The 26,750-nt window shown below is 48.1% G+C and overlaps 1 protein-coding gene across 1 annotated transcript in view; it reads left to right on the forward strand.

Moving 5' to 3' along the window:
- The first annotated feature begins 905 nt into the window (after positions 1-905).
- Nos2 (nitric oxide synthase 2) overlaps positions 906-26,750 on the forward strand; it is a 36,397-nt gene continuing 10,552 nt past the window's right edge. Inside the window, exons 1-17 of the mRNA XM_077800468.1 lie at positions 906-1,099; positions 6,828-6,912; positions 7,617-7,739; positions 8,810-8,958; positions 13,810-13,972; positions 15,011-15,102; positions 15,978-16,119; positions 16,229-16,368; positions 17,787-17,961; positions 18,047-18,148; positions 21,395-21,589; positions 22,476-22,558; positions 22,932-23,076; positions 23,166-23,270; positions 24,358-24,407; positions 24,777-24,951; positions 25,783-25,915. Coding sequence (XP_077656594.1) covers positions 993-1,099; positions 6,828-6,912; positions 7,617-7,739; positions 8,810-8,958; positions 13,810-13,972; positions 15,011-15,102; positions 15,978-16,119; positions 16,229-16,368; positions 17,787-17,961; positions 18,047-18,148; positions 21,395-21,589; positions 22,476-22,558; positions 22,932-23,076; positions 23,166-23,270; positions 24,358-24,407; positions 24,777-24,951; positions 25,783-25,915 — 2,164 coding nt within the window. The 5' untranslated portion in view covers positions 906-992. The remainder of the gene's footprint in view (positions 1,100-6,827; positions 6,913-7,616; positions 7,740-8,809; positions 8,959-13,809; positions 13,973-15,010; positions 15,103-15,977; positions 16,120-16,228; positions 16,369-17,786; positions 17,962-18,046; positions 18,149-21,394; positions 21,590-22,475; positions 22,559-22,931; positions 23,077-23,165; positions 23,271-24,357; positions 24,408-24,776; positions 24,952-25,782; positions 25,916-26,750) is intronic.

Below are 26,750 nucleotides of genomic sequence, written 5' to 3' on the forward strand. Positions count from 1 at the left end.
TAATGTAAGGAGCAATATACACTTGGAACAAAGCCTTAAGACTCTCAGCCTTCTAGATAGGAAGGGACCTGACAGGACTTCTGGCCCAACTGCCTACTCCCATGTTTCCCACTAGAAGTTACCACTGCCTATTTTTTCATTTCCTTTCTGGAATCACACAGGACATGCAGAAAAGAAATCTTTCCCCCCAGAAGTGGTTGCACATTCTTATAATCCCAGCTACTTGGGAGGCTGAGAGTGGGGAAGATTGCAAGTTCAAGGGCAGATCCGGCAATTTGTCAAAACCTTGTCGACCCTGTCTCAATAAAACAACAACAAACTAAAGCATTTCTTTATTTTTTTTAGAAATGCAAATGTATTTTCCCCCACATTTTTTATTGGTGCATTAGAGTTGTACATAATGATGGGATTTGTTGCTACATATTTGTATATTCACACGGTATAATAATATAATTTGGCCACTATCACTCCCCAGTAGAACATTTCTACTGTGACTCCTTGTCAAGGTCCTTACCTTCTCTGGGTCCCCACCTTCCTCCTCAATAAAATGGACGTAACATATAGGCCCGCCTTATTGATTGATTAGTAAAATGTGCAGGAAATAGCAGACCGAAAAGATTCCTTTGTAAACTGTAAGTGCAGTACAGATGGGCGTTTTTGTTATGATCCATATTGGTATTGCTTGGGAAATCATCAAATCAGAGGCCAAACATCCCGGCCCCCACTCTTCTTAACCCACGGACCGTCCGACGGCGGCCAAACTTCACTGCGGTGCGGTGCGCTGCGGCTGCTGATCTGGGGACCAGGGATCGCTTTGAGGAACGCTGGGGCCACCCGGCCAGGGTTCCCAGCGCTGGGACCCTCGGCGCCAGGACGTGGATCCTGGCCGCTCCTCCGCTCGCTCCGCCCGGGGGCGGGGGCTGCGGGGTCCGGGAGTGATAAAGCGGCGGCCGCTTGGGCTCCGGGACCCACGAGTTGCGCGGCACCGGGCCATGCGCGAAAGGCTGAGCGCCGCTTGCGAAGCGGCCCGGCCGCGGCTGTGCCGTTTTCTGCGCTGGATCCTCCGAGCGAAGCCCTCCCGCCGCCCCTGCGCAGCCAGGTACTCCCCGCCCGCCGAGGTGTCCGCGACAGAGGGTGGCGGGCGGGCGACTCCTGACCGGGACAGTCCAGCCCGGCCAGCACGGATCCTCTGCTAGAGAAACTGGAGCTTTGGAATGTTCCCCTTGCTTCCTTGAGGGCTTTCTCTGCGCGCTTGTCTCCTTGGAGCGCTGCAGGAGCCACGTATGGTTCAGGGAAGCCCCAGGTGCACCTTGAGAGGCGTCTGTCAGGCTGAATTGCGCATTTTTTGGCACTTGGGAGCTTGGAATTTTTCAACACTGGGACTGCTGCTTTCTTTAGATGGGATGTAGTTAAGAGAGCAAAGATGTTCTTTTATAAATTCCCCTTCCGAGGAGGGCCACCCCCACTCACTTGGGGTCTAGGCTGGTGAGAAGTGGCATCAACAGGGAAATTGGGCTCCCACGTCAGTCCCAGACAGCTATAAACTACACCTCTGACCTCAGCAGCCCTATCACTCCAGGGCTTCCAAATAGCTTTGTAGGTCTAAGCAAGCCACCACACTACCAGCGTTCCTTTTGAAGGACAGTGCTGAAGGTCCTTCGTCAGCAAAAGGCCCAAGCAGGTCCAGGCACAGCTGTGGGGTTAGTCAAATTGCATGAGTGTATGTGGGCCCAGATAAACGATGCTGTAATTTGGAATCAAGTATCCAGAGTCTTAATGTGCTCATCTGACAACTGGTCACAGGATCTTGCAGCACCTTGATGAAAGAAATCTGCTAACTAAAGCAGATAGGCACCTGGATAAAGCCTTGTATATTCATTTTTCAAAAAAAAATTATGAAAGGAATTTATAGCCACTATAAAAAGTTTAAAGATACAGAAAAGTAAAAAGAAAAATTAAAATTGCCCATGATCTCATCACTTAATGCTAATGGCTGTTAACATTAACCATCATTTCCCCCAGGTTCTTATATACACACACAGCCAGCATCAGACCACATATACAGTTCTGAGGCATTGTTTATAAGAGTGGAGAAACTAGACACAATCTAAACATCCAGCTGTAGGTGATGGGGTCAGGCTAATTATAGCTCATCCTTATGGCAAATTTTCAGACAGCCCTTTTAGATGATGCTTTTTAATATTTTGGGTAAATGATTAAGCACAGTCAAAAACACTGTTTCTCAATCTAAATAATGCTGAGGACTAGTTGATGTTTCTGATTTGAGACTTATGAAATCATCCAACTCTTATGAAATTGTCCACCCCCATCTCCAAAAGTAAATGAGAGGAAACCAGAATGGATGCAGAATAGAGGGTTAGAATGACTGATGATGGTGAGAGTGAGCAGAGCATTAAGGCATTGCTACTGTGGGGAGCCCAGCCTAAATCATCTTCCTATGTAAGTGGCCCCCTGGTGCCTGCTCAGCCTGGCTTATCTCTCTCTTCCTAATGTCCAGATTTTCTATATTGGCTCCCCCACCCCACCCCATGAAGCACATTAGTCCAGACCAGGTGAGTGTGTTAAAGAAAAAAATTATTCAATGATAGTTGTTTAAACACCACAAGGAAGGCTCTCTATATATTCAGGACAGGTGCTGGATATGGGGACCCTACAACAGGGTCCTTCAGTGGAGGAGAGATATTGAGCTTAATTCAGAATACCGAATGGGCAAGTGGGAGTTGATCTCCAAGGGACAGGGTGAGGGTCAGTTCTAAGGGTGATGGGAAAGGTCTAAGATGGAACGAACGTCAGGGGTAAGAAGGATTGTGTCTAAACCAATGGAACAAAATTCTTGCTGAAAAGAGGCCAGGATGATGAAACATCATCTGGGGATGATGAAGGAGAGGAACCTGATTAGATATCAAGGGTAGAGGGTTCTTGCTAACCTGACTTAATGGGGTTCTTTGCTAAAACTAGATTTTTACAGGGCGTGGCTTGGGATAAGAAGAGATATCATTTTTTCCCTTGAAATAATATGTCTTTTTAAAAAAAATTTAACCATTAAAGAAAAAAAAGTTCCATGACACTTGCTGAAGCATGGTAAGGATTTCTGTATTAAGGGACCACTGCAACTGAGACTTGCAATAGAGGAGAGAGATTGAGCTCAATTTGGAAAACAGTATGGAAAAGTGGGAACTGATAGGGGCCAGTTCTAAGAGGAGAAGTTCTAAGAGGTCACATCAGGAGTAAGGGGGATTCTATCTAAATCTGTACTAACAAAATTCTTGCTAAAAAGAGGTTAGCATGACCAGGTACAGTGACACATACGTGTAATCCCAGAGATTTGAGTGCTTGAGTCAGAAGGATCACAAGTTTGAGGCCAGCCTGAGCAACTTACCGGGCCCTGTTTCAAAATAAAAAAATAAAAATAAAAATAAAAAGGGCTGGGGATTTAGTTCAGTGTAGTGCACACTGGGTCCTATTCCTAGAATCACAAAAATAGCAAGCAGGCAAGGCCAGGATAATGAGCCTCCACCTGAGGATGGTGGAGGATGAAGAACCTGATCAGTTATGAAGGGTGCTAAGCTATTGTGTTTGGGGGAGTTACTGCTAAACTGACTTGACTTAGTTCTTTGTTAAAATTGCGTTTTACAAGGAAGTTCACAGATAGGCATAGGAGAAGGTTCAAAAACCTGATCAAAGTTTGACCAAGCAAAGAATCTTTGCCAGATAACTAATAGATGGTCAGATGGACAGCCATCTACAGGGATGCTGAATCATTTGATTCATATCTAAGTTGCTTTGTGACACATACAAGCAGTCTGCCCTTATCCAAGGGGCACACATTCCCAGATCCCAGCAGATACCTAAATCCACAGTAGTACCAACCTCTATAAATACTGGATTTCCCCACTTAACAATGGTTTAATTCATAAATAAGGCATAGTAAGCAATTAACACAACTAATACGAAAATAGAACTGTTATAACAATATACTGTTATTAAAGTTATATGAATGTACATCATTGAACCAGGACAATATCAATGGTCTGATGTCATGAATCAACTTCTTCAATTCTGCTGGAAGTAAAGCAGCAGCAGCTTCATCAATAGATGCAGCCCTTTCAATAATATATATAATTTTTTTTTTCAAATTTATTCCTGAATCTGTATAACCATCTCTTACTTGGAGTACGTGGCCTTGTGTCACTTGTTTGAAGTCTTCCTATAGATTCAGGGCCTTCGGGTGGAACATATTGTCATCCTTTATGTTCGTATCTTCCACCCACAAATTTAGGACCTTTTCCATCTTGACTAAGCACTTATTATGCTGTGGCTGTAATTTTTGCAGTTTGGGGTATAACAGAAAAACTAGCATGGGTTTCTTTTTCCTTCTTCACAATTTCATAATTAGAAAAAATGCATTCTTGTCATAAATGTTAGCAACCTGACCATTCAATATTTTTCTTTCCTTATTAAGTCTAGAACTTTTACCTTTTCACCGAAAGGAGGTACTTTATAGCTTTTCTTTGGCAAATCTGAATTGCCAGAGTCACCTGTCTTGTGCTTTGGGATGATTATTAAGTAAAATAAAGCTTATCTGAACACAAGCACTATGACAAAGTGGAAGTTGGTCTGATGCCCAAGACCACTGCTAAGTGACTAGTGGGCAGACAGTGTATACAGTGGGGATTTGGTGAATGAAGGGATGATTCACAGCCCAGGCAAGATAGAGGGGGATGATGTAAGATTTCATCATGCGCCTCAGAATGGCGTGCAAATTTAAAACTTATGGATTGTTTATTTCTGGAATGTTCCATTTAATATTTTCAAACTTTGGTTGACTTCCTACAACTGAAACCATGGAAAACAAAACCACAAATAAAGGAGTTCTACATACCTACAGTCTCTTCCAGGGATACTATCTTTTTATAGTTATAAATCACCTAATGTCGTATGAAATGTATATAGTCAATTTAAACAATAATATACATTTATTATTACTATATTATTATTATTATTAATTGTTTATTTATTTTGGGTACTGGGGATTGAACTCAGGGGCAATAGACCACTGAGCCACATCCCCATCCCTATTTTGTATTTTATTTAGAGACATGGTCTCACTGAGTTGCTTAGCGCCTCGCCATTGCTGAGGTTGACTTTGAACTTGTGCTATTCCTGCCTTAGCCTCCCGAGCCCTAGGATTACAGGTGTGTGCCACTGTGCCTGGCCTACAGTTATTATTTTTTTCCCAATAATATAGGCAATCCAAGCTGGATGTGGTGGTGTACACCTATAAGCCCAGAGATTTAAATTCAAAGCTAGCCTGGGCAACTTATACAGACCCTGCCTCAAAACAACAACAACAAAAATGTGGGGGATGAGGGATGTAGCTAAGTGATAGAGCACCCTGGATTCAATTTCCAGTACTGGAAAAAAAAGCAATCTATGGTCACTCATATTCCAATCTCATAGATATATGTATGAAGAAAATGAAAGACCCTTATTATATTCTTTAACCTTCCCCCTCTGACAATGCCAAGAACATGGGGCACAATAAGCTTTCAAGGTAGGATGCCTCGATGGAATGATTCTCCCCAGGGGCAGGCAGGTGTGGGTATGACTATTGGAGGGTGCTCACATACGTGCACAGAGAGCGCCCATGTTGTCTGCTTCCTACAGCACTGGGTGAACTTGAAATCCCAAACCAAAACCAATGATTTCAGACAATCAAGGCTTTTCCTTCTTCAAAGGACAGGCTCATTTCTTGAAACACAACTTGTTGATTTAAAATATATCAAACCAATATGTTTGTAAAAAGAATCCTTTTGAAAGTATTTCTAGAAGAAATACTTACTGGGATATGTATGTCAATAAAGATGTCATGACATCTTAGATTTGCTTTAAAATAAAGGTGTTGCATGCCTGTACCCAGCAATTTGGGAGGCTGAAGCAAGAGGATCACAAGTTAAAGGCCAGCCTTAGCAACTTATTGAGGCCCTAAGCAACTTGGCAAGAGCTTGTCTCAAAATAAAAAAGAAAAAGGGCTAGGGATATGGCTTAGTGGTAGAGCACTCCCTGGGTTCAGTCCCCAGCATTGCAAAAAAAATAAATAAAATCAAATCAAAAGGGATGGGAATGTAGCTCGGTGGCAGAGTGCTTGCTTAGCATGTATGAGACCTTGGATTCAATCCCCAATACTGTAAAAACAAACAAATAAAATAAAGGCAGAGGATGGGCGTCGAAACCAGATGGCCATGATAACTGATGAATGGGGTTGAATCTGAGGGACCCATGGAAGGCTATTAAAGTATTCTCTCGACTTTTGCAAGTTTCACATTTTCCAGAATAAAAATTTAAAGTGTATAAACCAGGATAAGTTTCGTGTTTTGGATAAGGAGATCAAGTCACTGAAAAACAAGCAGGTGGTGGGCAGAGCTTGCTGCTGGCCTGGGAGGGGAGAGGGGACGGAGCTGTTCTCGGCCCAACTGCCCCTGTTCCACATGGGCACTTGGCTTTTGAAGAGGGTATTTTCCCAGAACTTCTGTGTGTTGCTGTCTGGGCCAGTAGCTTTGGCTCAGGTCTCCTCATATCCTTTTGTGTGGGAAAAAGAGAAGAAGAGGAAGGATGGGACCGGTGGGGAGATTCGGTGTGACTGATTCCCCCACCCCCCGTCCTCCTTGACTGGAAGCCACGTTCCGTTCATTCCCACCCTCTGGACCTCAGTCCCCCAATCTGTCAAGTGAGGGGACTAGGGGACGGCACTCCAAGATCCCTCTCTGCTCTCAGACTCCAAATCTGATGGCTGTTTCCTTTCGTAGCCCAGGGACGCAGGATGACCCCAAATGTCACAACCTCAGCAGGCACCAGAATGGATCTCCCCCTCCCCTCCCGGAGATGGCAAAGGTCAGTGGGTCACATGGATGTGGAAATCCTTTTCCTTCCTCACATGGGCAGATGCGGGCTGGGCTGGGGGTGCAGGAAGCCAGGGTCTGGGTGGTGAGTGGAGAGGCCCAAACCTAGGGGCTCCGGTGGGAGCAAGGAAGGGCTGTTGAGAGTGGAATGGTCTGTGGTGTTCAGGAGTGGGGGTCCCCAAGGTACATAAGCATCTGGGTAACCTGTCCGGGTGGCCTGGCGACAGATGAGGGATGATTTGTAATCATTCCTGATTGTAAGGGGTGGGACATTCCCAAACAATCAGATTTACCAGCTGAGCCTTCAATCCCAGTCCTGGGAGAGGAAGGCGGTGGTCTACTCTTCCCTGTCCTGATTTCTGTCCTTAGTGGTATTGGCTGTGACAGGTTCCCCCACATCTAACCTGAGTCTCTCCCATTGCCGTTCCTCTGAGCAAGCATTTGGCAGGGCCTTGGTGAGGAGAGAAGCCTGGCCAGTGGCCCAGGCACCTGGAGCTCTCAGCAGGGACTGGCCCAGGTGGCCTCACTGCTGGGCAGGGAGGAGGGACAGGGACTGCCCCCTCCCCTGTGTGCATACCTACAGCTCTCCACCCAAGCTGGAGCTGACCCAGAGGGCTGGGGGGAGGACTGTGGGATCCTGGGGTTGCAAACACTTGGAGAGACCTGTTTCTTTTTTTTTTTTTCTCTCCCTCTTAGAAGTCTCCAGAATCTCTGGGACCGCTGAATGTGCCTCCTCCATCCTGCTCAGAGCACATGAGGATCAAAAACTGGGGCAATGGGATGACTTTGCAAGACACGCTCCACCTCAAAGCCAAATCGGTGAGAAGGCGGGGCTCCAGGAAGAACCACCCTTGTCCAAGCCGGTGAAGCTGTGGGGACCCTTTGTGGATCAACAGATGTTCCCCCTAGGCAGACAATCATCTGCCGGGAACAGAAACTAACAGTTTTCTTACCAATGACAGTAGGAAGTTAATGATGACAGCTTTCTTTTAACCACCCCTAATGGAAAACGGATAACCAAGGATATCAGATAAATGATTAAAAAAACAAATTAATACTTTTCTTAGACCTAATTTAGCAGAAATTGGGAAGAATTTCTAACTCAATTGCCCAAAGCTAGACCGAACTAAGTGAGGCAGTAATTGAGCTCCCCGTCACTAGAAGAAGTCAAATACTATTTGATAATAGAGATCACAGAGCGGGTGGAGCATCCAGTGAGTGGTTGGACTAAATGTCTTCTAAAGCTCCTTCCTGTCTTAATTTTTTTTTCTAGTGCTGATGATCAAACCCGGGGCTTTACACATGCTAGACAAGTACCCTACCATAGAGCTACACCCCCAGTCCTTCTTTTTGTCTTTTAAGTTCCTTATTTTGACTTTAGAATACAGAGAGCAGCTGCTCAACAAGTAAAGAATGGAAAATGTCAAGACCTTGAAAGCAGAATGATTCCCCAACCCTCCACCCCCAGAAACCACCGAAGTTAATATTTGGGGATACTTCCTTCCAGAATGTTCTCTGTGCCATCCTGTGACTCTGGGATTTGCACTCTTTCATTTCAGTTCATTTTGGCTGACCCCAGAATTGTGTGTCCCCCCCCCCCCAGGAGCCACGGGGGCCTCTTTAAATAAGAAAGCAGATGAAATGTTCCCACAGCCACCAAAATGGGGCTAGTTAGAGACTGAGGCCAGGATCCGGGGACAGTCCTGGCTCACACCCATTGGGACTCAGCCAGTAAAGAAGAGGAGGTCTGGGTGGGGAGAAAGCCCAAGCTCCTGGATCCTAAGGAAAAGGTGCCACAGGGTGGAGGAGGTGTGGGGAGGGGAAGCATCCAGAGAGCAGGGAGGTGGCCGGGCCAGCAGAGTAGGCTTGACCTGCTTCTGTCTTTCCAGGATTTCACTTGCAAGTCTAAATCTTGCCTGGGGTCAATCATGAACCCCAAAAGTTTAACCAGAGGACCCAGGGACAAGCCTATCTCTCTGGATGAGCTTCTACCTCAAGCTATTGAATTTGTCAACCAGTATTACGCCTCCTTCAAAGAGTAAGTCTTGTGTCCTATGATGTCACTGCTTCCTCCTTCTCCCCCGGGCTCTCCTATCTCCAGCAATGATCCTCTGACCCTAGATCCCTTTCCTTCCAAGATTCTTAGTGGTTCCAGGCTAAATTGTAATTTTCCAAGAGAAGAGTTCCTGGAGTAGGTATTTGTAACCGGGGATAAAGTTCAAGAATAGCAATAGGGCTAAAAAGTGGGGGTTGAGGTATAACCGAGTTTGAATTCTGAGTCCATCATTAACCACCGCTGAATCCCTGAGAAATCTATTTACCTTCCTGAAGCCTCGGCTTCCATGGGAATAATAGAACTTGGCTCATAAGATCATTATGAGGATTCAGAACAGTGTCCTAGCTCTCAGTAACCTTGACTGTGAATTTAAATGGACTCTTTTATTATGAAAGGTTTGAGATAGAAAGGACCTCAGAGACAGAGACTACCTAGTCAAGCCCTTCCTCCTACAGGTGTGAACTTGGAACCCAGTGACACACCTGAGGTCACTGAATCCCTGCACAAAACACGGCCATCTCACTTGGCCAGGGCAGGTGGGTGCTCTCTGCACTGAATCTGGTGGGGCTCCACATTCCTGGGGTTCTTTTCGTCTTCCTACCCAATGAGATTTCTGCAAGGAGTGCTAGGAGTCCTTGATTTCTATAGTCAGTCATTCAGATGACAAATGCACTATCACGTACCAGCCTGGTGTCAGGCACTGGAATGCAAAGATGTTTTAAATTGTCGAGTGCAGATTTTTATTGTTAACATGTACAATTGAAAACATTCAGAGAATCATATAGATAGCTATACGATTATACTATCATATAATGATATTATAGAGTCAGGATTCCGGTGGCAGACTTAAGTTCAAATCCTAGCTGTGAACCTCCTAAGTGGCCCGACCCTGGGCACATTACTTCGTTTCTTTGTGCCTCAATTTTCCTGCCTGAAAATAGTGAGAATAATAAGTACCTGCTGCCGGGTGCAGTGGCACATGCCTACAATCCCAGCAGCTCAGGAGGCTGAGGCAAGAGGATCATGAATTCAAAGCCAGCCTCAGCCAAAGTTGCACTAAGTGGGGCGGGGGATGTGGCTCAAGTAGTAGCGTGCTCACCTGGCAAGCGTAAGACACTGGGTTCTATTCTCAGCACCACATAAAAAATAAAATAAAGATATTGTGTAAAAAAAAAAAGTGAAACTCTGTCTCTAAATAAAATAGGAAACAGGGCTGGGATTTGTCTCAGTGGTCGAGTGCCCCTGAATGTCCGAGTTCAATCCTCGGTACCAAAAAAAAAGTATCTGCCTTGCAGGAGTTTATATAGACTAAATAAGTTAACATATATAAAGTACTAAGATCAGTACCTAGTCCATTATAAGAACAACCCAAGTATGAGCTGTTATTATATTCTTAGAACCCTATGTTGTCCAAATAAAATAGATGACTATGTGATTTAAGCTCCTTTAAAACTTAAACATAAAAATGCGTGAAGAGCCTGTAATCCCAGCCACTCAGGAGGCTGAGGCAGGAGGATCATGAGTTCAAAGCCAGCCTCAGCAACTTAGCGAAGCCCTGAGCAACTTACTGTTAAAAAAAAAAAAAAAAAAATTAAAGGGCTAGGAATGTGGCTCAGTGATTAAGTACCCACGGGATAAATCCCCAGTATTTAAAAAAAAAAACAAAACATGAAGACATTGTAGGACAAAATGTGGGATGGTAGAGGCATTGGGTTTGCTGTTTTCTAGCTGGGAGGACAGTGTGGTTTTTAGGTGGCAGACTCATGTGACACTTGGCCACATGAAGTGAGCCACAGAAGGGTGCCTGGGACCCATGGTGGAAAGAGTGGTTCCTAGAAATACCATCTGCCCTTAACCACAACCCTAGAAGATCCAAGCTTAGGAGAGATGAGGAGTCTTTGCAAGAGGTCCCCATCTTCCAGGCCAGTGGTCGCCAAACCCTGGCTGCACTGTAGACTCGCCTGGGGAGCTTTCAGAACACAGATGCCTGGGTCCCCTGGACCAAAGGTGACAGGGTCTTGGGAGATGAGGAAGGGGTGGGTATCTATGTTCTCCAAAATCTCCCAATGATCCTGATGTGCAGCCCAGGTTGAGACCTGTCAGGGCGCTGTCTCGTTTGCATGCCGTGCACCTGGAACTTCCACTGAACTGTGTTCCGATTGCAGGGTTCACGGTCTTTGGTCTTTCAGCTCAGTTGTTAGGTAGGGAGCCTTTTGGGAGTACAGGGATTTTCCCTAATGGATTTCATTGGGCCACAGTTCTTTTTGATTTATTTGACACTAAGCACGTGCAGGCCCCTATGTAAGTCACATTTTTTTTTTTTTTTTTGTAACACCATGACTCCATGAGATTGGCGCTATTACTATCCCCATTCTACAGACAAGGAAACCAAAGCCAATTGAGATGTAATTGCTTGAACGTACCCATTCTGAAATCCCGGGGCTGGGATGGGAGGCTCAGCAGCTTGTGTCTGGGGCCTCGGCAGCTGGTACCCTGAGCCTTGGCTATTAGCTGCATGCCCTTCCACCTAGCCCTTCTACCCTTCAGGTTTCTGATGCTCTTCTGGAACTGCGAGGGTGGCTGGTCTTTGAAAGGTAATTGGATGGTTGTTAGGAAGCCCAGAGGCCACGGTGCTGCGGTTGGGCTCTGCTGAAACTCACTGGCTTCTCACACAGGGAAGTTCCACTTGTCACACCCGGGAGGTCCTGGGGGGTGTGAATCATGAATGACAGCCCATCCCCCACAATCGCTAGCAGCCGAGCATGTTTGGTCATCTTCTATATGTGGAGGATGGTAGCACATTGGGGGATCATGACATGCTGAATGTTATATTCAAATATTTTTGCTGCTGAGGAAGGCTGCTCCCCTTTTTCAGAGTTAAAAGGCATCATTGCATTGTTTGTGCCTCAGAAACACGACTGTGTCAAAATGGTCAGACATAAAGCTCGAAGGGAACCAGGCACAGACTTTAAAAATGACCTTTCTTAAGTATTCACATGCCGACACCGCTATACACGTTGGAGGCTTTGGGGTTACAGCAGTCACTACTGTCTTTGTGGTAAAGCGCAGAGTGGAAGATGTTTCTAGAAGCTTTGTTTGGAGAGGGGGGAAGCACCACTCCACCCCACAGCCCCCAGGAGATCCTTATGACAGGGATGTCCTTGAGGATAAGTATCACCCTGTGTTTTGTCTCTGAGCTTCTTTCTCTAATCAAGGGTTGCTGAGACATGGCACAACTGAAAGGCCACTTTTGTTCTGAGTAGAACAGAATAATTAAAATAATTTTGTTTGTTGCCATTTTGAAAACCTTTGATGGTGCTGATTGGAAATCTCAAGGTTACGGTGAGGGTTACGGTGAGGTGTATGTGTGGTGGTGGGGGTTTAAGTCTTTCTGACGAGTCTTTTCCTTTGGGATATTTTTGAAGTGCATTTAGAAATTGCTGGGTGCACCTCTTCCCTGAGGCCCTGCAGGCTGAGTCCTAACCTCCAGGGTTGTATCTGGGCCTGGCTGGGCTTGTGAAGAATGTCTTAGAGCTTGCTGTTGCCCCTAGAGTCTGTGTCCTGATTTTCTCTTGACCACACTTATATTCCTGGGCCTGATATTTAACTGCTATAGCCTTGAGACCCTTGACTATGAAGTAAACATGAAATTCCTTCTAAGTCAAGTGCACGGGTGCTGGAGATTGAACCCAGGGGTGCTTTGCCACTGATCCACATCCCCAGACCTTTTTATTTTTTTATTTTGAGATAGGATCTTGCTAAGTTGTGAGGCTGGCCTCAAGCTTGTGATCCTCCTGCTGGGAATATAAGCATGTATTACTACATTCAACTCAAAAAGACTTTTAAAAATCACAGATGCAATGAGACCTTGTCTGTGAATTGCTTTGCACAGTGCCTGGCTCATAGTGAGTACTTGGTGCTCAGGAGCTGCTGCAGGAGGGTCTGGCCTACCGCCTCTTAGCCAGGACAAGGGGAACAGGTGCTCCCCTGAGTAAAACAGTCAGGACAGTGTTGTGGCTTAATGGGACTCTGCTCCTCCAACATTGGTAAATGTCTGAGAAGGATCAGACCCCTTGCTAAGATGAATCATTAAAGAAAAAGTACCTAGAATATATACACAAAGGAATATTACTCAGCCTTAAATAAGAATGAAATAATGGCATTAGCCAGTAAATGGATAGAACTGGAGAACATTATGCTAAGCAAAATAAGCCAATCCTGAAGAACCAAAAGCTGAATGTTTTCTCTGATATATGGATGCTAATTCACAATAAGGGGGGTAATTTGAACTAGACAGAGGGGAATGAAGGGAAGTGGGGGCCACAGGCATAGGAAGGGTAGTAGAATAAATCAGACATTATTACCCTAGGTGAATATATGATTACGTGACCTGTGTAACTCTGTATCATGTACAGTTAGATGAGTGAGAAGTTAGACTCCATTTTTGTATGATGTGTCAAAATGCATTCTAGTGTCATGTATAGCTAATTAGAAAAAATATAAAAATATATCAAAAAAAAAAAAAGAAAGAAAAGAAAAAGTACCTAGAAATAATAAGGGTTCTCATTGACGCAGGACAGACTTCATAATTTGCAGGATCTGGTGTAAAAATGAAAATGTAGACTCATTATTCCAAATGATTAAGCACTTCACGATGGCCATGGCTGAGCACTCAGTACAGGCCCCTGGAGCAGACCTCAGAGGGGACAGTCTCCCGTGAGGGACAGCTTGCCCTTTTGGTGTCCGATTGCGGTTCCTGCTTCTGTGGATTGAATTAATCCCCATGTAAGGTCATCTCATTGTTGGTCTTCCTGATATCTTCCTGTCCCCCAGGGCAAAAATAGAGCAACATCTGGCCAGGGTGGAAGCGGTGACAAAGGAGATCGAAACAACAGGAACCTACCAGCTGACTGGAGATGAGCTCATCTTTGCCACCAAGCTGGCCTGGCGCAACGCCCCCCGCTGCATCGGGAGGATCCAGTGGTCCAACCTGCAGGTGAGCCTCCTCCCCCTGGGCAGGAGAGGAGCTGGAGGTGGGCTGGCCCTGAGCCCTGAGCCCTGAGCAGATGGCTCTGGAGCAGCCCAGCGGAGCTGTGCCTAGGTCTCCAAGGACAAGCCAAAGCCCCATGTTCTCAGCCCGAGATAGGGTTCAAAGCCCCCTCACCCCGCCCCCATAGAAATCCAGAATCCTTTTTTTTTTTTTAATATATTTTTTTTAGTTGTCAAAGGATCTTTAATTAATTATTTATATGTGGTGCTGAGAATCAAACCCAGTGCCTCACACGTGCTAAGCGAGTGCTCTACCACTGAGCCACGCCCCCAGCCCCCAGAATCCCATTTTAACTTCAGGATCTCTAGCTGACCTTCTCTGTTGCATTAAGCTCAGGAGATCCAAATGCCATTGTAAAACCACACCATGACCTTGTTTTTGTTATTGCCAAGGCCTTGGTGCTGCAAGAGAGGTTGTTTACCTCAAATGTTTGAATTCTTGGCTCCCAGAGACCACTTTATTTATCCTAGGCTCCTGGGCCACATTTCGCTGGAGGATCATTTTGTGGTTTGGATCCTCTGGAAGGAGAAATCGATGAGAAAAACCAGGAAAACCAACCCCAACCGTTTTCAAATAGGCTCGAGATGCAAGGGGAGCAGGCTGGGGTTGGGTGTTCCTGACTTGTAGAGCTATAAATTTGGGTTTTCTGGGAATGTGCATTTTGCTGGAGTCTCCTGAGTGGGGTTGCCCCAGGGGAACAGAAGAAAGGGGCAGCCGTTCACGCAGAGGAGCATAGGCCCCTCTGTCTTGTGGGAATGGGGGCATGCAGGCTGCCTGCTGTCCCCCAGGGCTTCAGTCGGCCCAGAAGCCTCTGTCTGCATAGTCATCGGATTTTTGTTTGTTTGTTGTTTGGTGTTGGAGATTGAGCCCAGGACATACGCTGTCACATGTTGTGTCACTGAGCTACATCCCCAGCCCCATGCATTTCTTGACATGCCTCAAGTCAAGGCATGAGTATCCTTGACTCTGGTGGGCTGTGTGCAGGTCTTTGACGCCCGGAGCTGTTCCACCGCCCAGGAGATGTTTGAACACCTCTGCAGACACATCCGTTATGCCACCAACAACGGCAACATCAGGTGGGGGTGCCTGTCCAGGGTGGCCGTGGGGCCTACTCTGCCCCCCCAGTTTAGCCAAAACATGCAGATGGGTCTAGGAGGAGGCCTCACCAGCTCCAGGAGAAACCAGGGACAGAGAAAAGGAGGAAGATCTGGTCCTGTCTTCAGGGACCTCTAATGGCAAGCCCAGCCTCCACGGCTTAGCCTCTACCAGGAGCCCATTTTCCTGGGTTTCCTTTGGGCTTGGAACCCTGTGGAAGTTCCAGCTTTAAGAAGTAACTTCACGGTTCAGTGTTACAGCTCTCCACTTCCTAGAGGGGCTGAGACTTTGGTTTGCTAGCATATGACTCTGGTGTGGTTTCTTAGAGGTAGGTGAGTCATTGCTTGTCACTCTGTCCCCCTACCCCCACCCGATAGGACTAACATCTCGTTCTGTCATTCACTCATTTTGGGGTCCAGCAAAATACTCAGGGGCCACCTAATGGGGACTCATCACTAGATCCCACATATTAAGACCATGTAGTAGGACTAGACCAGCATGGGGGGTTGGGGAAGAAGAGGCAGGGGACCCGGATGCAGAGGTGTCTGAGACCCTCACTGTGAACCACGACCCGCACTAGACAGGCATCCGGCTGACTCAACTTCAGGGGAAGAAATACCGGGCAGGGAGAGAGAGGGCTGTGGAGGGGCAGCTACTCTTGCCTAAAGGATGTGGAGGTCCCTAGTGGTCCCTGTGCTGGTCTAGAAGGAAGGGGCTGGTGGGAGGTGGGAGGCAGTCAGCTCAGCTGCAAAGACTGCAGAGCAGGAAGAGTGGGGGATGGGGTGGGCCAGGGGGGATGGCTGGGAGTCCCCACCAGGGCCAGATGGTAAACAGTGCCACTCCTGTCCTGGGGAAGGTCGACCATCACTGTGTTCCCCCAGCGGAGCGATGGGAAGCACGACTTCCGAGTCTGGAATTCTCAGTTAATCCGGTATGCCGGCTACCAGATGCCTGATGGCACCATCAGAGGGGACCCTGCCAACTTGGAGTTCACCCAGGTACCTGCCGAGTCTCTACCCCCGGGATCTTCAGTGCTGGGTGTCGAGTGGGGCTTGGGGGAGTCAAGGCGCAGGCCCACAGGCTCACTGGACCTGTCTTGCCCCCCAGCTGTGCATCGACTTGGGCTGGAAGCCTCGTTATGGCCGCTTCGATGTGCTGCCTCTGGTCCTGCAGGCTGATGGCCGTGACCCTGAGTTCTTTGAAATCCCACCTGAACTTGTGCTTGAGGTGCCCATGGAACATCCCAAGTAAGTGGCTGAGGGTGCAGGACCAGCGAATCCATAGGCACGTCCCTCTCCTTCCTCACGGACTCCGACCATCAGACCCCTCCCGTGCCTCCCCTAGAGCCCAGCAGCAGCAGGTGACACCCAGGCGTCATCCTGTGCCTTCTGCAACAATTCTGCATTATATTATCTGGCCTCAGACTTAGGAAGATGTGTTGATGGACAAGAGAATCCGAGGCTTAGATGAATGGGCCCCGAGGAGACTGGAGAGCCTCAACCTCAGGACAAAAACCCTTGGAGATACTCAGTCTGGGCAGCCCAGGTCTCCTTTTCCCTCCTCCCAGCTTGTCTGTCTGCTGACTGTGGGGCAAGGATAGGGCTATGAGGACTCTGAGAGCTCAGTGGGATCAGAACCTACTCTTGGCCCTTCTAAAAATAGCAAAAGTAACCCCACATATTAAGACTATGTAGCCGGCATTAGGCTTTTAGGTGGATACAATATCTTTATTTTGTTTTTATGTGGTGCTGAGGATCGAACCCAGCGCCTCAGGCATGCCAGGCCAGCGAGCTACTAATTGAGCCATATCCCCAGCCCCTGAGCTCTTCTTCTTGTTCCTTGAATACGCTGGACTTCATCCTGCCTCAGGGCCTTGCGCTTCTTGTTCCTCCAATCTGACCTGCCCTTTCCTCAGAATTTTGCAAGACCTTTTTTTTTTTTTTTCCTTCTTATTGAAAGGTATTGTCCATGGTGTCACTCCCCGCCCCCGCCCAGAAGACTCTCCTGACCACCTAATCTAGAGTAGGCACCATCACCCTCAGACGAACACATCATCTTGTTTTTATTTTCTTATGTATTTGTTTACCTCTGTGTAGTTTTGAAGTCTAGACATCACTGTAAGCGAATGGAGATTGGGGATCTCACTTTTCTTATTCACCAGAACATCCCCAGAAACCGGAAGGGAGCTGACACACAGTAGTTGCTCAGTTATAAGTATTTATAGAATAATTGGATATATAAATGGATGGTCTTGTCTTCATAACAGTCCCATGAGTTTGATGCTGTGTTGATGAATGAGAATACTGAGGCTCAGAGAGGCTAAAGGCTTCCTCGGCTTCCTTGCTTGTCAGTAGGGAGGCCAAATTTGAGGTTCTGTTTTCTCTCTCTGGAGCTCCTAACTGCTATGTTTTACTGGATTGTTAGCATTTAGCACAAGGCCTGGGGGGAAGGAATCAGTGAATGAGTGCAGTAATTTAGTGAATGACATCTGGTGTTCCCAGTTCACTTTCCTGGTGGAGTGACTCAGAGACCTGGAAAGGAGTTTTCCTGGTTGACTCTGAAGCTTGAAGCTTTTGCTTTTTTTTTTTTTTTTTTGCGGGGGTGGGGGGAGCCGGGGACAAAAAAAAAGAAGTCCCCAACTGCAACTGACTCTGCCTCCGGCCAGGTTCGAGTGGTTCCGCGAGCTGGACCTGAAGTGGTATGCCCTGCCGGCTGTGTCCAACATGCTGCTGGAGGTGGGTGGCCTTGAGTTCCCCGCGTGCCCCTTCAATGGCTGGTACATGGGCACTGAGATCGGAGTCCGGGACTTCTGTGATGTCCAGCGCTACAACATCCTGGAGGTAACGAGGGCCACCTAACTGGAGGTGTGAGTGGGCCTGTAGGTGGGTCCCCAGGAGGCCTCACCCCTGCTGCTCTGCCCTGTAGGAAGTGGGGAGAAGGATGGGCCTGGAGACGCACATGCTGGCCTCCCTCTGGAAAGACCGGGCCGTCACGGAGATCAACGTTGCTGTGCTCCATAGCTTCCAGGTACGTCAGGTGACGTGGGTCTACCGATGCTTTGGTGACAAGATGACCTGGCTCGGTGCTGGATGTTCCCCCTGGAAGCATTGTTCATTTGTGCCTGCATCAAACAAATATTGAACATCAACAAGTGCCAGGCACCGGCTAGGCCCTGGCACATAGCAGGCCGCTCGCTGTGCCCTCTTGCTCGCTCTCTCGGTCTAGCACCAGGCAACTCCTTGCCTGCGAAGACGGGTCAGTCCCTGCGCATGCGCACTGATCCCTGTGCGCTTTCAATTGCTCAAGGCCTTTACTCCCCCAAATCCCCCTCCCCTCTGTTTGCATCATCAGTGTCTCCTTCTCTGTTGGAACATTCCAATCGGTGTGCAGGCAGGCTATCCTAGGTCCCATCTGCAGGTAACAAATGGAGGTAACCTCAGGTTCCCTCCAGCTACATTTTTTTTGCTTATCTTTACAGCAAAACTATTCAATGAACTCATTTTACTTCCTCCTCCTGCAGTCATTCCAGTAGTCCTTCTGGTCTGGCTTTTATCTCCCACTCCTCCTCAGTGATGCTGAAATTCTTGCCAGGTTTTTAAACTCACCAAGAGAATTTCCCCCTCAGGGCCTCTGCCTTTAACTTTCACTCTGTGTAAAACTTTCTTCCCACCAATCATGCCTTGGCCAGCTCCTTCCCTTCTAGAAGTTCTCAGCTGACACCTCCTTCAAGAAGCCCTCCCCAAGTCTTCCACGTGAATCAACGTCCTCACCCACCTCTGTCTTGCCTCTCTCTGTTACTCCTTTAATTCTGCCTCATTTTTCTTCATAGTCTGTGGCACTGTGTTGGACAACTACTTCTGTCTTTCTTCATTGTTTTGTTTCTTTTCACTAGAATCTAATCTCCCTGGGGAGCCACAGGACAGGACTTTGTCCCTTGTGCTCACTGCTGTACCTCTAGTCAGAATGTTGGACACAAGGCAAATACTAAAATGAATGAATGTGAGTCCCATGCACAAGAGCAGGGGTTTCAGCGTCCATCTCTGCCCACACACAGCAGGCTGCTTCCCACGCAGGGCCAGACCAGTCCATCTGCTGCCCCTGTTCACATTGTTCCTAGGCTTCAGGCCCAGGATGTGTGAAGCTGGAGCCATCTCTACCAAGCTGATAGATGCCCTAGAGTCTAAGCCACTGGCAAAATTTTATGGAGCATTTTCCATGTGCCAGTGCTAGGCTGGGCCACGAACATAAGTAGTAAACAAAATATATATGCATCACACACGGTTCCCCAGGGCTGGGTCACTCCACAGGCAGATCCAAACTGTGCGTGATGGAGTCAGGGGTTCTGAGCTGAGAGGAACAGGAAGAGAGCCCCTGGAGCTGGCCTCCATCAGGAAGGGCTGGCCTTGGACCACACATCCTGGCTCCAGGGGACTCCCAGCATCAGCCCTGCTGCTGGCAGGATGTGGCTATGTCCCAGAAAATCTGCAGAGCCTCTGCCGTCTCCTGACCATGGCTGACCACGCCCCTCCAGGGCTTGAGAGTCTCCAGAACTTCCTTGTCACCGTCCTTCAGGATGACCTTCCAAAGATGTGGCCTAATTTCCTTCCCTGAAAGATGGGGATCATAGCAGGACCTCCCTCCCTAGATTATTTTAAGAATTAAATGACAGCTCTTGCAACACGTTTAGCTGCACTGCCTGGCCCACAGAGGACCCTCAGCACGTTCGTTTTACTGTTGTTATTTATTATTGTAATCATAGCGATGATCATTGGCTCCTGTGACGACCACTGGCCTGGCACTGAGGAGTCCCCATGTATGTATACAGACAGTCCCCAACTTAGGATGGTTTGACTTAGGAATTGTTTAACTTTACAGAGGGGTGAAAGTGATGTGGATTCAGAAACTGAACTTGGAATTCTGAAGTTTGATCTTTCCTGGGCTGGTGATGGGGAACAGGATACTCCTGTGGTACTGGGCAGCAGCAGCAACCCTCTGCTCCCAGTCAGTCACGTCAGCATCGGGCTCACCACCTGACCCTCTGTAATGTGCTGTGTGGCGGTGCCACAATGTTCAGGAGGTTGGGAGTATTGAATGCATATTTGACTTTCAAACTCTGCTGGGTTTATCAAGATTTAAGCCCATAGTAAGGGGGAAGGCACCTATATATGAAATTTTAAAAGATGTGGCTGGACGCACAGGGCCTGCATCAGCTGGCTGTTCCCGTCCTTCCCATCCTTGACTCATAGCATCTTCTCAGGAATGCCCCACTCCTCTGCATCCTGGGATACATTGTACCCATCTCTTAAGACTTGGCCTCTTCCAGAAGCTGTGCCCAAAGCCCCTCTCGACTCCCCTGAGCCTCTGTTCTCCCCGAGCAGCCTTGGTTCCCCTCCATCATAGCTCCCAGACTTCCTTCTGCTTCCCCTAGTTAGACCACAGCCTACCACAGAGAAAGGGACTGTCATTCCTCCTGTTATGCCAGGGCCTTACATGGTACTGGCAGATGGAAATAATAATAATAGCTAATATCTACCGAGAACTTTGATGCTTTATTTCTACTAGCTTATTGCACCCTTTCAACAACCTCATTATGTAGAACTGTCAACCCCAGCTTAATGAAGAGACTGAAGCTTAGCAAGGTTAAGGAACTAGTAGGTCAAGGTTACCGGGCCTGTGAAAGGTCAGAGTCTGGACCACAATGCTAAACATGTGTCTCTTGACTGGATGGTTTGCCCTAGACATAGGGGTGGTGCTGCTCTTAATGGGTCAGACCAGGTGTCTCAGATCCTGTGGCCTCTAATTTTAGGACATGGGTGGTTCGTCTTCCCTGTAATCCTTCTCCCGTGCTTCAGGCCTCTCCACTTGAGATGTCTTGTTCCTTTTGGGCTGAGAGGGTATAGATGGAAGGGGTGGTATTTCTTTATCTGCAAATAAGGGCTTCTGTTTGAGTCCTCTAGGAGACATTTGCCGGGAGGGTAGGGAGACCTGTGGGCATGAGAAGCTGGATGCTTCCTCCCCAGGATCATGGGGGGCCACCATGTCATCTGGGCCAACAGTGCTTAGATGATGTTGAGGCCCCTTCAGAGGCTCGGGAAGAGCTCCCATGTGGTCATTTATTTCCAGTAGGTGAGCAGAAAAGCCAGGAGGTGTGGCTCTCCCATTTTATAGATGGCAAGGCTTTCCCGTGCTCCCTGGGAATTATCCCTGTTGCCACCTGGTGGCTCTCCACTCTCCTCACCCCTTATCTCAACTTCCCTCCTGTTTCTGATTTAGAAGCGGAACGTGACCATCATGGACCATCACTCGGCCGCGGAGTCCTTCATGAAGCACATGCAGAATGAGTACCGGGCCCGCGGGGGCTGCCCTGCAGACTGGATTTGGCTGGTCCCTCCAATTTCTGGGAGCATCACCCTTGTGTTTCACCAGGAAATGTTGAACTATGTCCTGTCCCCATTCTACTACTATCAGGTGAGGGAGGGGCCTCCTGTCCTCTTCCTCTTGGAATGCGGGTGTGGAGACTGTGTGTGTGCCATGGGTGAGGAGCAGGGACTTATTATTTTTTTTAAAAGACTTGATATTTAATTTTTTATTTCTTTGTTTTTTTTGTTTTGTTTTTGTTTTTGTTTTTTGTGGTGCTGTGGATTGAACCCAGGGCCTCAGGCATGCTAGGCAAACACTCTACCACTGAGCCACATCCTCAGCCCCAGGGACATGTTTTTAATGCTTCTAAAGCCCCAATCTAGGACTCAGAGGATCTCCTGTCCATGTCTACAGAGATAAAGGAAATTCCTTTCATTGTGCTTTCTGTGTTCTGTCGCCATGTCTGGCTTAAGCCTCTCTGGTGTCTATTTGATATACCTACTTCTTTGGGGAGTCTGGAAAACTGTCACCTAGCATCATGGGGGAGGTCAGACTGAGACTGCTGGTTCTGCCATTTTCTACCTATGTGCCTGCCTTTCTGAGCCCTGATTTTCCCATGAGAGGAGGATGTGCTTGAGGGTCATATGCACTGGCCCAGTGCCCAGGCCAGAATGCAGTCAGTGACTGCTAGCTATGGACATGAGTACACGTTTTATCAAAAAGGATTCAAGTGCTGGGGATATAGCTCAGTTGGTAGAGTGCCTGCTTTGCATGCACAAGGCCCTGGGTTCAATCCCCAGCACCACACACAAAAATTCAATTTTGGGAGAAACTGCCTCACTTTCAAAGTCAGGCAGCTGTGTACCCTGGTCTGCCCAGGACTACTGAGGCCCATCAAGCTCCTCCTCGTCCTCTCGAAAGCATCCTGGTTCAGACTATAAGTTATGAACGGAGCAGGACCCTGGCCTACACTCACATCTCCCTTCTCTTGCAGGTGGAGCCCTGGAAGACCCACGTCTGGCAGGATGAGAAGAAGAGACCCAGGAGAAGAGAGATCCGGTTCAAAGTCTTGGGGAAGTGAGTGGGAACGGCCATCATCACCAGCCTCTGCATTGTCCCTTCCTTCTAGTCAGCTTTTGCCCCAGGCCTTGAAGAGCAGGACACACATAGACAGAGTCTGCTTTGTGCAGTTTGACTCTCAGAGATCTGGGCAGTATTTCTGAGGGTCACTGGATGCTTGTGTCCCACCTTTTCTCTCCTCCCTTCCCCAAAGGGGCCGAGTAGAGGGTGAGGGGAGATAAGGGCCACTAGTCAGGGTGGACGGTTGGTGAAATGAAGGTTGCTTCTCCCTCTACCTGTCCACTTGGAACACTGTCCCCTTCCCATCCTAACCCTCACCTCCTTCTAGAAGAGGACTCAGTACACAGCATCTGTCTGTCTGTCCCCACAGAGCTGTGCTCTTTGCCTCTGTGCTGATTCGCAAGACCATGTCATCCCGAGTCAGAGTCACGATCCTCTTTGCAACTGAGACAGGAAAATCAGAAGCGCTGGCCCAGGACTTGGGGACCTTGTTCAGCTGTGCCTTCAACCCCAAGGTACCAGATCAGTTGGACAGGTGTTTGGGGAAAGGGTGGAGGGCCCAGCCTGGGAGCTGAAGGCTAATGTCCTCCTGGGTACCTCACAGGTCCTCTGCATGGACGAGTACAGCCTGAGCGACTTGGAGCAGGAGCAGCTACTGCTGGTAGTGACCAGCACATTTGGGAATGGAGATGCCCCTGGCAATGGACAGGTGGGTGGCCCAAGGTCCTGATCACCGAGGGGTGAGTAGAGCCCAAGAGAACCAAAGAAAGGTCCAAAGGGATCGACATACCACAAAGAGGGTGGTTGGGCTGGGCATGGTGGTGCATGCCTACAATCCCAGCGCCTTGGGAGGCTGAGGCAGGAGGATCGTGAGTTTAAAGCCAGCCTCAGCAAAAGCGAGGTGCTAAACAACTCAGTGAGACTCCGTCTCTAACTAAAATTCAAAGTAGGGCTGGGGATGTGGCTCAGTGGGCTAGTGCCCCTGAGTTCAATCCCTGGAAACCACCCCAAAAAAGAGGGTGGTTGGGAGTGAAACCCCAAGTCACCCAGGGTCCTTCATGGGCCACCTTTCCTCTGACACACTTAATAAATCTCTGTGAATTGACCTACACATTTTCTAACTGAAAAACTCATGTTTAAAGGAAACTTGTATCACTCTCACAAAGAGAAATCCAGCAAAAAGTAAATTCAGTGAAATCCAAAGTTATTGATTTTTAGTTAATGCTATTGACCAACCCAGTCTGCTGTCTCTATTTTTTTTTTTTTTTTAAGAGCAATAGGCAAGTATTCAAGAGGTTACAGCTCTATGGCCCCAACTAGAGACTCCTGGTGCACAGAAGGATGAAAAATAAATTGAGAAGAGAATAACTAAAAAATGAAATACACAAAAGGGAATAATTTCCATGATTTGACACTGTTTATGCTGGATCACACAGCACCTAAAATTGTTTGGGGTTCCTAACAATTTTATTTATTTATTTATATGTGGTGCTGAGGGTCTAACCCAGTGCCTCATGTGTGCTAGGTGAGTGCTCTACCGCTGAGACACAACACCATCCCTTTTATGTTTTATTTTGAGACACGGTCTCCATAAGTTGCTTAGGGCCTTGCTGAGTTGCTGAGGCTGGTTTTGAACTTGTGCTCCTCTAGCCTCAGCCTCTGGAGTTGCTGGGATTACAGGTGTGCCCAGCCCAGCTAGATATGGCCAGTTTTTAAATGGGCCACCAGGAGAAAAAGAAAAAGTTATGCTTGTGTGAATCCTGGCCTGCGAACTCTGTGGTTGTCTCCCTTTCTAGACTCTGAAGAAATCCCTCTTCATGCTGAAGGAGCTCACCAACACCTTCAGGTCAGGCTCTTCCCCACTCCTTTTTTTGGCTGAGCCCAACCTCTGGGCCCAGAGTCTGGGATCTGGGGATGAAACTGGATGTGCATAAGTGGGTCTTCCTGGAATTGTCCAGCACAGGAACAGCCCTAATCTGAAGTTTATCCTTTGAGTGTGTTGCGGATCCAGCCGGGGAAACCACTTCCTCTCCCGGGTCTACTAGCTAAGCGTGCATTGGTCATGGCAGTTGGTGGTGAGGGCCAGAGGCCAAAGAGGACCAGAGCAGGCATGGCCCAGCTGGCATGGGAGAGTGCGAGGCTGGGTCTGCAGGCCATTGGCGAGGGGTGCTGCTTGCATGTGACCTGAGTCTCTTTGTGTGTCCTCCTGGGGCAGGTATGCCGTGTTCGGTCTTGGCTCCAGCATGTACCCACAGTTCTGTGCGTTTGCTCATGACATCGACCAAAAGTTGTCCCACCTGGGAGCCTCTCAGCTCACCCCAATGGGGGAAGGTGACGAGCTCAGCGGGCAGGAGGATGCATTCCGTAGCTGGGCCGTGCACACCTTCAAGGTCAGTACCCAGCCAGAACTGCCCCATGATGGGGTGTCTTCCCACCCAGGACATGTGTACCAGCCATCCTGGGTGGTGCGACTTCTGCCCCACCCTGTGGGTAGGTCCCAGGTGTGGGCCAGGGGACTCAGGTCAAGGCTGTGATCCTCACTCCTCCCAGAAGAGTTCTTATTTTTTAAACCATTTTTTAGTTGTAGATGGACACAATACCTTTATTTTTTTTATTTATTTGTTTGTTTGTTTGTTTATTTATTTATTTAAAATATGGTATTGAGGATTGAACCACGTACCTCACACGTGCTAGGCATGCACTTTACCACTGAGCCACAACCCTGGCCTTCTAGGTCACCTCTTAACAACCACATCTTGTTTGGGACTCCTAGACACAGAGAGCTGGGGACAGAGGGCACATGGTTGAGCTCTTCGGATCTGGCTCAGTATCTCCATAGACCTTTATTATGGGGATTGCTTGTGGGTGTAGGGGGCTTATCACTGAAGGTGCTCAGGAGCCATGGCTTGAGCTGAGGGCACTTGGTTTCAAAGCCCAGGCCTCCTCCATGTGATTCACATAAGGAAAGAAAAGTATTCAAACCTCCGTCACCATGTTGGCAAGACGATGTCAGTATTAATATTTCTAATATTAGTGGTAACTACTGTGTGCAAAGCCCGGGCACCTCTCTGAGTCCCTATAGTGACCCTATAGATTCATGTGCTTAGAAATTCTTTGAAGCACTCAGCTTGATGCTGGGTCCATGGTGAGGGCCTACAATCTGATAGCCCCACCGGTGATGAGGAGGATGATGATTGACACCAGTCTGCACTGCCTTCCAGGCTGCCTGCGACACGTTTGACATTCGAGGCAAACACCACATTCAGATCCCCAAGCTCTACACGGGCAGCATGACCTGGGAGCCTCGCCACCACAGGCTTGTGCAGGACTCACAGCCCTTGGACCTCAACAAAGGTACCTGCCTCTCTACACCACACGAGGCCTGTTTAGCCTCCTGCCTGGGTTGGGTGTCTGGGCCTTGAGCCCACAACCAGGTCCCTCTGAATGGAGACAGCAGCTGGGGCTGCCAGGCATCTGCCTCAATGAATCCAAGAGCCTGGTACTCAACCAGACCCCAGGCTCCAAAGAGAGCTGTTGAAGAAGACCCTCTGGGAGGGAGGATGGGCTGTGTCAGGGGTGGGCTGACTGTGCTGGGGTTTTGTTGCTGATACCATGGACGGTGATGTAAGAGACCCTGACACTCAACCTGTGAGAAAGGGACAGAATAATTGAAGTTCAAGGAGGTGAAGCAAGTGGTAGCGTGGCCAGGTTAGGCGCTGAGCCCAGCTTTACCAACGGTGACAGCATGAGATGACTCAGGCTATGTTCAGACTCTGCTCCCTCTAAGTGCTGTGCCTGCTCCCTGAGAACAGAGATCCTGCAGGCTTCTGAACATCCCCAGAACATCCCCAGCCTCAGCTCTGCCCTCCTGTGGATCCCAAGCCAGGGAGTTGCCCTGGGACATCATGCATTTTGGGTTCTAAATTAAATTTCCCAATAGTTAGCAGCAGCACATCCACCATCTGTCAGATGAGGGATCTTTATATTCAGAAACGGAGGGAAAACAGAAGGAAAAAAAAATCCCAGTAGCTACCACTGTCTATTAGTCAGCTTTTTGTCAGTTACAGTTTGGATCTGGAAGGTTACCCCCACCCATTCATTTGTTAGGCAGTGTTCAATGGTGAAAAAACTAGATTGTGGGGGCTGTAATCCTATCTGTGGATTAATCCACTTGATGGATTAATAATTT

This window comes from Urocitellus parryii, chromosome 7, assembly GCF_045843805.1.
Source record: "Urocitellus parryii isolate mUroPar1 chromosome 7, mUroPar1.hap1, whole genome shotgun sequence".
NCBI classification, from domain to species: domain Eukaryota; kingdom Metazoa; phylum Chordata; class Mammalia; order Rodentia; family Sciuridae; genus Urocitellus; species Urocitellus parryii.